Raw genomic sequence first — 11,805 nt, 5'->3', positions numbered from 1 at the left:
GCTGAAAACCACATACACACTCCACCCACTTCATTAGGTACACCTGTTCAGCTACTAATTAGTCAATCACAGCAGCAACTGGGTCCATTTAGACATAAAGACAGGTTCAAGCTGACCATCAAAATGGGCGGTGGTTTAAGTACATTGGGGATGGTTGTTGTTGTCAGATGGGCTGTTCTGTATATTTCAAAATATTTCACTGATGATTTAGACTGCCATCTAGGGTTTACAGAGAATGGTCTGAAAAAGAGAAAATATCCAGTAAGTTGATGTTCTCTGGTTGGAAATGTTGTCTTGATACTAGATGTGAGAGGAGAACGGCTGATAGGAAGGCGCCAATAACTCAAATAACTTGTAACAACCAAGTTATGGAGGAGCTCATCTCTGAATTTGCAGTACGTTGAACCTTGAAGCAGATTGGCTGTGGCAGCAAAAGACCACACCCCACCCCACTCCTGTCAGCTAATAACAGGAAACTGGCTGCAATTTGCAGGAGAAACCATAAGATTGTAAAAATGTTGACTTCTCTAATGATTCTCATTTTCTGCTGTGAGATGTGGGTGGTAGGGTTGGAATTGGGCTTAAAACATGAAAGCATTGATCTAGTCTTGACCATATGAAAGGTTCAGGATGCTGAGACTTGGGTGTTGTAATGGGGATATTTTCTTGGCACACCTGACCATCTGAACGTTGTTTAAACACCACATACTGAGTATTGCTGCTCAATTACACAGATTATTTTATGACCACAGTGTACCCGGCTTCTGATGGATATTTCAAATGGCCTCCACAGTCACCATCTGGCAAATTTGCAACAACTTTGTGATGATTTTCTGTTAATATGAATCAAAATCTGAGGAATCTTTCTGGCACTTTGTTGAATCTAGGCCTTGATGAATTAAGGCAGTTCTGTGGGCAAAAGAGGGTCCAGCCTGGTGCTAGCAAGATTTACCTAATAAAGTTGCCAGTGATTATGCGGTAATGGTTATTAGAGGACAAAACATAATCATGCCTATGGATTCATGTAATACTGAGTATGAATCCATACAACTTCACACTCACCATGTCTAAACATTTGCCTGGTGCTGTTTGTAAAGATGGATGCCCTAGCTCCACTTCCTCATGCAAAAGTGAAGCCAAAATTTTCAGGTAACAGGAGCTGCTTTTGGTGGTGGAAAAGATAGCAGGAAGACGTTGGAAAAGTCTGAGCTTTACAGTTTTGATGATCTTTTCCGCAGGTTGTACTTAGACTGAAGGGTTTAAAGTAAGATATCAAAATATGAATAACTATGTAGATATATATTTAAAAATGTACACATTACAGGTATGGAAGGTACACGTTTCTCTTTCTGTCATGACGTTGCGTCCCGGGTACATCAAGTTATGAGGAAATTAAAATCAGAGTGAGAACTACATAAAATGCAAAAAACAAGGTATCGTCTTCACTAAAACATTCATATACTGTTGCTGAATCAAAGCATGCTGTATATTCTCTTTGTTGTAAATACCTATATATTGTATATACGTATATATACTGTCAAGTTCCCGTTTATATGGGATGAATGTATGAATAGTAACCAGTTGTATAGTAACCGATCTAATCTGAATGTGAGGTAGGTCCACGCTTGCCAAAGGTGCATGACTCCCGGCGGCCTGTAGGTGGCAGAAGAAAACAGCCAATGAAGATTGGTATACGTCATGACGCCAGACGCATGTTTGGAAAAGAAGCGCGAGAGAAAGAAATGTTCGCCCCGGGTTTGTTTACAAAACTTTATCAAGTTTAGCGAGGATGTCGTTGTTGAAGCCTTTTAGTAAACTCCCTGGTCTGAACACAGCGAACATCTTGGTGAGTTGTTCACTTTAAGAAATAAAATTTTAAAAAGAAAAGGCAAATATCGAGCTGTGTGCTGTGACTGTAGCTGTTTTCAGGACGAGCTAACGGCTGACTGGATGTGTTTTTTATTGGGAGATATCTGGTCGTAAATATCCCAGATATATGGTCGTCAGCTTGGACTAGCAAAATCACTTAAAGACAAATATGACTGTATCAGGAAGAGGTTTTTACACAGTCTAGCAGCTGTTTGGCGTCGTCGGTGTTGTGTGGATAAATCTTGACTTTTCTGTAGATCTACCTAACAAACACTATCTCAACGTTTTTATAATACTTTTATTCTATAATAGCTCTATAACACCCACAACCAGAGGCGTTTCCAATTCAGTCCGAAGGAGGGTGGGATCCCAAGCCCAGATAAAAGGGGAGGGTTGTGTCAGGAAGCGTGCAAAATCTTGCCAACCCAAACAAACATGCGGGTCATCAAGAATGATCTTTCCATACCGGGATGACAGCGACTGCCTGTGGTGCTGGTGGAAATCGTGCTACTGTAAGACAAAGGAAAAGGAAAGGCGTGTTTAGAGACAGCAAGAAGGAAGGAAAGGCGTGAGAAGGACTTAAGGAAAAGAAGGATTGTGGATGTGCACAGGGTTGGTGTGACAGGGAGGATGCTAAGGATAGTGTGAGATGAGGGCGATGATCTGCTGTGGTGACCCCTGAAGTGAGCAGCAGAAGAACTAGAGGCAGGATTTTTTTGTTGTTATTTGTTTCAGGGGGAACCTTCAGAATATTTTCTCTTAAGTAAATACTAGGGGCAGGTGATATATAACCTCAAAATTCTATCGCAATATTTCAAGGAAATTTATAATAACGATATTGTTACAATATTGAAAAAAGTACTGAACAATTTTTTTTTTTTTACTGCAGGCAAAAGATTTGTTAGCGCAAACAAATATGAAGGGTATCTTACATCCACCTGGCAGACTACCTGGTTCAAGGTGTGAATCCATTGCCAGCAGCAACATAGAGTAATAGTGACACACAGCAGAAGTCAAATGTAAGCTCAAAAGTAGCCTAGGTAGTGTTTTCCCCGGAAATTTTAAGCAAACAAAACATTCCAACAACAGTTAAACTAAAATAACCCTTACAACACTGTCACATAAATAAAAATATATTCTCTCTGGAATATTGCATTTTATGCAGTTGCATAAACCTGTACTTTACCGCTAATTTCCATCCATCACGTGCTCTTTGTGTCATATGGAGTGCAGTGCTCCAGCGATGCCCTTGTTTAAAAGTGGTCACACTTCACCAGCTGTTAGTATCTCCTCCTTGCGCACCTACATATCCCGGTTGTCCTCAATGGTGTGTTTGTGCCTGAAGAAACAATGTTGTAGCTTCCATCTTCAGCTAGAATAGTTTTTGTACATATTTGGCAAATCATTGTGCTTTTATTTTGTAGTATCTTTCACTAGGCCTTCACTAGAGGCATACATCTTGTTGTCCACATTAGGGAGGATAAACCCATGACATCACTATATCAGTGAGATTTTTTTATATCATATGAAAATTTGTATTATAACAGACGATTTGATACACCACATTCCCAATAAATACAGAGGAGAATATTGCAGAAACATTGAGTATGATTTTCAGGCTGTTGCAGCAGCACACGTGCTATTAAAAATGGCACGACACAGGAGATGAAATATTTTTATACTGAAAATTGTTAAATTCATTAAATTCATTTTCTTTAACCACTTTAACCAACCCATCACTCCACTGTTATGTGTCTTTAAATACATTAAAATATTTTGTGGGGCTTTGCACATACCCCTTGCCACAACTCTAACAAAATGCAAAGAATCCATTCATATTTTCCAAAATAGAGCGTTTGCTTCCATTTTAGGGTTCAGGGCTGCTTCAGGAGGTCAGATGATTATTCTTAACGGGCTTTAAGTATTTGTCCTTGCAGCAGCTGAAAACAGATGTTGGAAAAATTGCTAATGTCTGGCCAGTAGGTGGTGCAGAGGGTGGTCCTTTTATTTTCCATAGCCTCTCACTGTAACCACAGTCAAATTAGATCACAGTCTGTATAAATTAATATTTTTCAGAATGTTTTATTGCATTGTAATTTATGATTTTATCATCATAAATCTCTATATGAGCAAAAGCCGCTGTAAAAAAAAAAAGAAAGTGGCAACATCTTTGAACTGTGACTGCGAAATGTTTCTTCTGACAGGTTTAAGAGATTTTTTTTTAACCTGTGTGATGGTGTAAAGTGGGATCATCAGGTTTTGTGCTGACTGGTAGTTTTTGTTTCCTGCAGCTGGTGGAGAGTGAGGAGCAATTTCAGCAGAGTTTAGCAGATGTTCTGGTGGAGGAGACCAGTGTCACTGTGAACGTGTGAGTAAAGCTCGCTTCATCCTGCAAACTGCTGAAGTCTGCTATCTGTCAGGGGAAAGTGGCTGCAGCACACAAATGGAAACCGAGTCTGCCATCCTCACAACGAAACAAGATTTGTTTTCTACCATCAGTCGCATTTATGTTTAAACAGTATGACTGTAAACGTTTATTTAGTAACAAAATATTTTTCATAATCAACAACAAACAAGTAGTTATGTACTTGGGAAAAGGACTTTTGTACTACTCAGACTGCAACGTCATAACAGGTTTCCAGCTGGTAATGTAATGTTGACTTTATGATTAAATAATTGTGAAATTCTGACTGGGGAACTCGTACGTGATGCTGCACTGTTATTCTGCAGCTGCAGCAAATTACTCAGTTATGCAATGACTTTGATGTAAGAGTCCCATGATTGTCATCGCTCTTTGTACTTAACAGGAGACTAGCTAAGAGCCTTCCTTTGCCCATGGAGAATGATGAGAGCCGTCCCAGAATAGACTTGGTTGTGTTCATCATCAACCTAACTTCAGAGCTCAGGTAACTTTCAAATCCATCCGTCGATTTTCAGCTTATCCATTTCATGGTTGCGAGGGTGCTGGAGCCAATCCCAGCTGTCATGGGGTACACCCTCACCGGTGTGTTATAGGGCAAACACAGAGAGACAAAGAGCCATTCACACTCACACTTACCTAAGCCAGGACTGTGGGAAGAAGTCGGTGCAAACTCCACAGTCCGCGGAGGCCTGATCCAGGGGTACCCTCCTTTTGTCTGATTTCAGTGAGTGTCTATTGAAAAGGAACCTGGACTTGTTCCTAGTCACCAAGATGAAAAAATACATACATGTCCAGATGCAATTTGTTGTACTGGCCACCTGAATACACAGGTTCTGCTTCATATAACAGCTTTGTTTTTGTGTTGTTCTTACTTAATTGTTACCAGAGTGAGATGTCATTTTTAAACCACACAAATTGCCCCAAACCAGCCCAGAGACTTTATTTTTCTAGTGTGTTCTGGGACTGCCCTGGGGCCTCCTTCCAGCAGGACTTGCCCAAAACGCCTCATCTAGGAGGTGCCCAGGTGGTTTACCTGATCACCATGGTGTTGATGATCACAATGATTCACTCTGACTATCAACAGCTCGTTCTGGTTCCACTCAGTCCTCTTCAATACAAGATCTCCAGTACTTAAAACTCCGCCTTACTTGAAGCGTCACCTTCACCCAAACTGTGAGCACTAAACCTCAGATTTTGAGGTTTCATGAAGGAGAAACTTGATGTCATCATGCAGAAACGAGATCCCGATGCCTCTGACATACGTTGTCCAAAATATTTTATATTTTAAGTTAAAAACAAGTTCAAAGATGATATGATGTAGCACTGCTTCATTCTGTTTTGTTTTATTTTGTTGTAGTTTGCAGTCAGCAGAAGCGTCCCTGAAATATTTGGACCCGGGATATTTCCTTGGAAAAGTTTGCTTCATGGTTACGAATGGTAGGGCAACGGTTAAAATCCTTTTATGTGTTTTTCTTTTTGTCTTGTTTTGTTTTATGTTTTGTTTTTTCCCCAGTCCCTTGATTCACAGGAAGAAGGGAAAAAAATAAGCTGAGATTAAATCAAGGAGAAATTGTCTACCACTGTTTACATTTTACTTCACCGTTGAACACCACCCACAACACATATTGTTGTACTTTCAGGCTTTTTTGTGTCTGACCAGCTGACCTTTTATGCTTCTCTTTCTTGTAGCTCGGAACGCTTCCGCCCCCGCTGAGCGCCTGGATGCTGTCAGGAAGCTGGCTGCGTCGCTCCACTGTCCCCTGTTGTTTGCGGAGAATCAGGTTTGTAGCAGTCTGGGTCACAAACACTGAAGATGTTTTAAGTCATATGTGAAATCCAAATCTAGCCCTTCACACATTTTAATCTGAATGTATGTCAGTATACAGTGGGGCAAAAAAGTATTTAGTCAGCCACCGATTGTGCAAGTTCCCCCACCTAAAATGATGACAGAGGTCAGTAATTTGCACCAGAGGTACACTTCAACTGTGAGAGACAGAATGTGAAAAAAAAATCCATGAATCCACATGGTAGGATTTGTAAAGAATTTATTCGTAAATCAGGGTGGAAAATAAGTATTTGGTCAATAACAAAAATACAACTCAATACTTTGTAACATAACCTTTGTTGGCAATAACAGAGGTCAAACGTTTACTATAGGTCTTTACCAGGTTTGCACACACAGTAGCTGGTATTTTGGCCCATTCCTCCATGCAGATCTTCTCGAGAGCAGTGATGTTTTGGGGCTGTCGCCGAGCAACACGGACTTTCAACTCCCGCCACAGATTTTCTATGGGGTTGAGGTCTGGAGACTGGCTAGGCCACTCCAGGACTTTCAAATGCTTCTTACGGAGGCTCTCCTTTGTTGCCCGGGCGGTGTGTTTTGGATCATTGTCATGTTGGAAGACCCAGCCTCGTTTCATCTTCAAAGTTCTCACTGATGGAAGGAGGTTTTGGCTCAAAATCTCACGATACATGGCCCCATTCATTCTGTCCTTAACACGGATCAGTCGTCCTGTCCCCTTGGCAGAAAAACAGCCCCATAGCATGATGTTTCCACCCCCATGCTTCACAGTAGGTATGGTGTTCTTGGGATGCAACTCAGTATTCTTCTTCCTCCAAACACGACGAGTTGAGTTTATACCAAAAAGTTCTACTTTGGTTTCATCTGACCACATGACATTCTCCCAATCCTCTGCTGTATCATCCATGTGCTCTCTGGCAAACTTCAGACGGGCCTGGACATGCACTGGCTTCAGCAGCGGAACACGTCTGGCACTGCGGGATTTGATTCCCTGCCGTTGTAGTGTGTTACTGATGGTGACCTTTGTTACTTTGGTCCCAGCTCTCTGCAGGTCATTCACCAGGTCCCCCCGTGTGGTTCTGGGATCTTTGCTCACCGTTCTCATGATCATTTTGACCCCACGGGATGAGATCTTGCGTGGAGCCCCAGATCGAGGGAGATTATCAGTGGTCTTGTATGTCTTCCATTTTCTGATGATTGCTCCCACAGTTGATTTTTTCACACCAAGCTGCTTGCCTATTGTAGATTCACTCTTCCCAGTCTGGTGCAGGTCTACAATACTTTTCCTGGTGTCCTTCGAAAGCTCTTTGGTCTTGGCCATGGCGGAGTTTGGAGTCTGACTGTTTGAGGCTGTGGACAGGTGTCTTTTATACAGATGATGAGTTCAAACAGGTGCCATTCATACAGGTAACGAGTGGGGGACAGAAAAGCTTCTTACAGAAGACGTTACAGGTCTGTGAGAGCCAGAGATTTTCCTTGTTTGAGGTGACCAAATACTTATTTTCCACCCTAATTTACGAATAAATTCTTTACAAATCCTACCATGTGAATTCATGGATTTTTTTTTTTCACATTCTGTCTCTCACAGTTGCAGTGTACCTCTGGTGCAAATTACTGACCTCTGTCATCATTTTAAGTGGGGGAACTTGCACAATCGGTGGCTGACTAAATACTTTTTTGCCCCACTGTATGTTCTCAGTAAAGTTTTGCCTTGCACACTGTTGCATGTTGTGTTTCTTGAACACATTTCTTGTTGAAATGTATGCAGAACAAAATTACAGATTTGTTATCTTTGCATAAGGATTTATTTGGCTTTATTAAACATCCAGTACTTGTTGTAGTCATCGTTTTCAGGCTTGTGAAACAGCTTCTGGCTGTTTGTCTCTTTTTCTTTTTTTCCTTCAGCAGTATGATGGCTAAGCAACTTTTTTGTTGACTGATTCATAAAGCTGAAGTTGCACAGAGGGAAAAGCCTGAAATTGAACTCAGAAGGGAAAGCTGTTTGTGTGCGTGTTGTGTAGCTCAGCATCGCTGTAGTTTAGAGGGTTCTGCGCTGTTGTTGACAATAAAACATCAAATGTAATTTTTGTGTCTTTGCGTTTCCTAAAAAGCCATCCTGTGTAATCTTTCCTTCCCTACAGACTCCAGATGGAGTGGCCAGTGCTACAGAGAGGCTGCTGACTATTCTCAAGGTGGCCGCCGGCCTCGTTCCCATTGCCACTGCTCTCTACGTGTCTAACCTGACTCGGTGCACGCTTCCCCTGGACATCGATCAGCCGAGCTTTGATTAGGTCCTCTGATTGATTCCTTTAAAGTGATAACTTCCTCTACTTTATCGTGTTTATATTTATTTGTAGAAGTTGTTAATGTCGACAATTACACGTCTTCTTTTTCAAATAAATGTTACCAGGTGTATTTAATTCTGATCCATTACATTATGTTTTACATGAACAGTGCTGTGAAAAACACTCCAAGTACACCCTACAATTCAATATCGTAGAACTACCTTGGCAGCAGGAACTAATTGCTTTTGATATGACTTTATCAACGTGTCACATCGTTGTGGACGACTTTCAGCCCACTCGTCTTTACAACGTTGTGACACTTCACTGAAGTTTGCGGCATTTGTTTACAGCAGCTCTCTTAAAGTCCCGCCACAGCATGTCATTTCGGGTTGAGATCTGGACTTTGACTGGACCATTGCAACAGCTTGATTCTTTTCCAGACATTCTGTTGTAAATTTGCTACTGTCCACGACCCACTTCCAGCCAAGCTTTAGTTGTCAAACAGATGGCATCACATTTGACTCGACTTGATGTTCAAGGAAGTTCATGGTCAACTCAATGACTGCAAGATTCCAGGTTCCAAATCATCGCCCCTTCTCCACAGTGCTGATTTGCTGCGTTTGGATTTCTCCCTCCATGGTGCTGGTGCTGTGCATTATTGCCTAACATCTCTACTTTGTGTCATCTGTCCAAAGAACGTTGGTTGTGGTTTGTTCAGATGGAACTTTGCAAACCTAAACTGTGCAGCAAACTATGCTTATTCACCCTATTTCTAATTGTACCTTAACATTTAACATGCTAACTGAGGTCTGTAGAGTCTGAGATGTAGATGAGTTTTTGTTAATTTTTTTCTGACCTTGGGTTGAATTTGCTGGGTTGTCCAATCCTGGGAAGATTGTTGTTAACAAACGAGGGGCGATCGTGGCTCAAGAGTTGGGAGTTCGCCTTGTAATCGGAAGGTTGCCGGTTCGAGCCCCGGCTTGGACAGTCTCGGTCGTTGTGTCCTTGGGCAAGATACTTCACCCATTGCCTACTGGTGGTGGTCAGAGGGCCCGGTGGCGCCAGTGTCCGGCAGCCTCGCCTCTGTCAGTGCGCCCCAGGGTGGCTGTGGCTACAATGTAGCTTGCCATCACCAGTGTGTGAATGTGTGCGTGAATGGGTGGATGACTGGATATGTAAAACGCTTTGGGGTCCTTAGGGACTAGTAAAGCGCTATATAAATACAGGCCATTTACCATTTTACCATTTAACAAACAGCTGATTACTCCAAATCTGCTTTTATAGTGGTGGTCACACTTGTTTATGATTATTAATCAAGTGCACTCATTTGGCTGCAAATTCCCCGTGATTCAGCACAGTTTTTCAGAGTTTTTCAGAGTACAAGATCCTGGGAAAACTTTTTCTGGTTCATGACCGTATATGAAGCAGTAAGTGTTAAAGGGTTGAACATAATTAAAAAAATTTCCATGTAAATACACTTCAGTGGGCTTTATATGATTGTTTGGAGTTTCATTACATTAATACCATGTTTTTATTTAGGTTCTCAAAAAAAGTTGTGAACTGGAGGCAAAATTTGAATCTTTCCAGTGCACAAATAAATCAAACTAAAAATAAATAATGAATAAAATAGTCCAACAGTTTTAAATCAAGTAAAATCCACATCTCGTTTCTTCATATTTTGCTACAAATATGGCAAATAGGTGTAAATACAGAAAAAAAGTCAAACAGAGTTTAAATCATTCTAACTGGTTTTAAAGTCAGTATTTGGTATGACCATCTTTATTCTCCAAGACAGCCTGAACTCTCTTAGGCAAGCTTTCTTGTAATTTCTTGAATTAACAAAAAGTTGATTGTGTTCATCTGGATATAGCGTTTTCAGCAGGAGAAACATTTCATCACTCATCCAAGTGACTTCTTCTGCACGCTACGTCCATGAACAGAGTCAACGTTGTTTAGATTTCTTACCTGGTTGGTTGAGCATGCATCAAGACATGTCTTCATTCAGGATAATTTTTCTATGTTTCTTGAGGGATGATCAAAGCTCTTCTTTAGATGTTGGCTGCCTTTTGTTCTGGCCTCTATCAGGAGAATCCCACACTGCTTCAGATGCTCTGGGGAGGCCAATCCATGACTGATGGTGTTGTATTGTATTGTTTTGCCAATAAGACAGTTTCCAGATGGTTTTGTATGGTGGATCAAAACCTGATGATACTTTTCTGCTTTACTATCATGTGTTCATAATTCCCAAGACCCCAGCACCACTGGCTGAACGGCAGCTCTAAACCATGTCAGAGCCTCCATACCTACTCCACACGCTCACAATGATTTCTACCAAAAATATCACAACTGGATTGTCACTCCTAAAGACCTGTTGTTGCCGATTTTAGTTTCCTCAAATGTTTTTACCCGTCAGCTATAAAGTGCTGATGAGATATTGTTAGCAGCCTGCTGGGCGGGCAGGCAACATGGACACCCAAGATTGTGAATGTGATAACTCAAGAATGAAGCAATGTAGGACTTTCTAATTGATAATAGACTTAAAACGGGTGTAAGATGCCAATTATTGAAGCAAAAAATACTAGAAAGTCTGACTCCATGCAAGAAAAAACGAGGGGTCTCTATTTTGGAAATAAAAGACTTCCTGGTCACGCCACCATCGAATCCATCCAAGTTACATGGTTTATTAAAATAATCAAATTACAGTGTTTACATTTATGTTAGACTACTTTTAATTAACTGCTTTATCCCACTTACAATGAATTTAAAAAAAAAAAAATCTTGTTCATGACCTGTGTAGCATGTTAACACTATTGGAAGTAAAAAATAACTTAAACTCCAATTTTGAAAACACAACTTTCTTTTTTTCCTTTTTTTTTTTTTATAAAGCTCTGACTTGTATTATGAGTCTGTGGTCTGGGAGAGAGTCCTGTAACTCTCTGTCTGCAAAATGCAGTATATAATGACCAATGCTGGGAAATTAATTATATAGTTACTTCTTCAAAAAAGTAACTGAGTTATGCAAACAAAGTTTTTTGCAGCTGTTTACCTAAAAATGCAGCCAAGGCGTTTTTTAAATAAACATTTCAAACTATTTACAGAACAATCAGCTGTTCTGCATCAAATTTGATGCCACACAAATTATTTGTGCCACTCCAAAAAATAATTTCTGTCCACTATGAGATAAAGGAGAACAACAGCCTGATACCTGCAGGCCTGACAACAGGAGATGTATCACTCCTGCAACACCTGTAACATTCAGCAGTCGCCTCATTGTTCTGACACACACAACAAAACTGTTGACTACACACTAACTACACAAGATTCACTCCTAACCCCCCCTCCCTCTCCCTTCCTAAACAACTAAATGCCATGTTGCCATATCATTTTTTTGATTGGTCGACATGGTACATTTTTCCACCAATAGGAAA

General features: G+C 40.8%; 1 protein-coding gene across 1 annotated transcript; it reads left to right on the top strand.

Moving 5' to 3' along the window:
* The first annotated feature begins 1,690 nt into the window (after positions 1-1,690).
* cenpm (centromere protein M) lies at positions 1,691-8,512 on the top strand. The gene is made up of 6 exons (XM_086296031.1): positions 1,691-1,846; positions 4,161-4,237; positions 4,677-4,775; positions 5,649-5,728; positions 5,981-6,072; positions 8,234-8,512. The coding sequence occupies exons 1-6, from the start codon at positions 1,790-1,792 to the stop codon at positions 8,381-8,383; spliced, it is 555 nt and encodes a 184-aa protein (XP_086152157.1). The 5' UTR covers positions 1,691-1,789; the 3' UTR covers positions 8,384-8,512.
* Positions 8,513-11,805: the final 3,293 nt, after the last annotated feature.

This window comes from Aulonocara sp. 'chitande type north' Nkhata Bay, linkage group LG6 (assembly GCF_057382095.1).
Source record: "Aulonocara sp. 'chitande type north' Nkhata Bay isolate Kocher_YH1m ecotype deep benthic linkage group LG6, A_spYH_male_GT1.1, whole genome shotgun sequence".
Classification (NCBI taxonomy): Eukaryota; Metazoa; Chordata; class Actinopteri; order Cichliformes; family Cichlidae; genus Aulonocara; species Aulonocara sp. 'chitande type north' Nkhata Bay.
The sequence above is the reverse complement of the archived record's forward strand: the minus strand, read 5'-3'. Positions and strand labels throughout refer to the sequence as shown.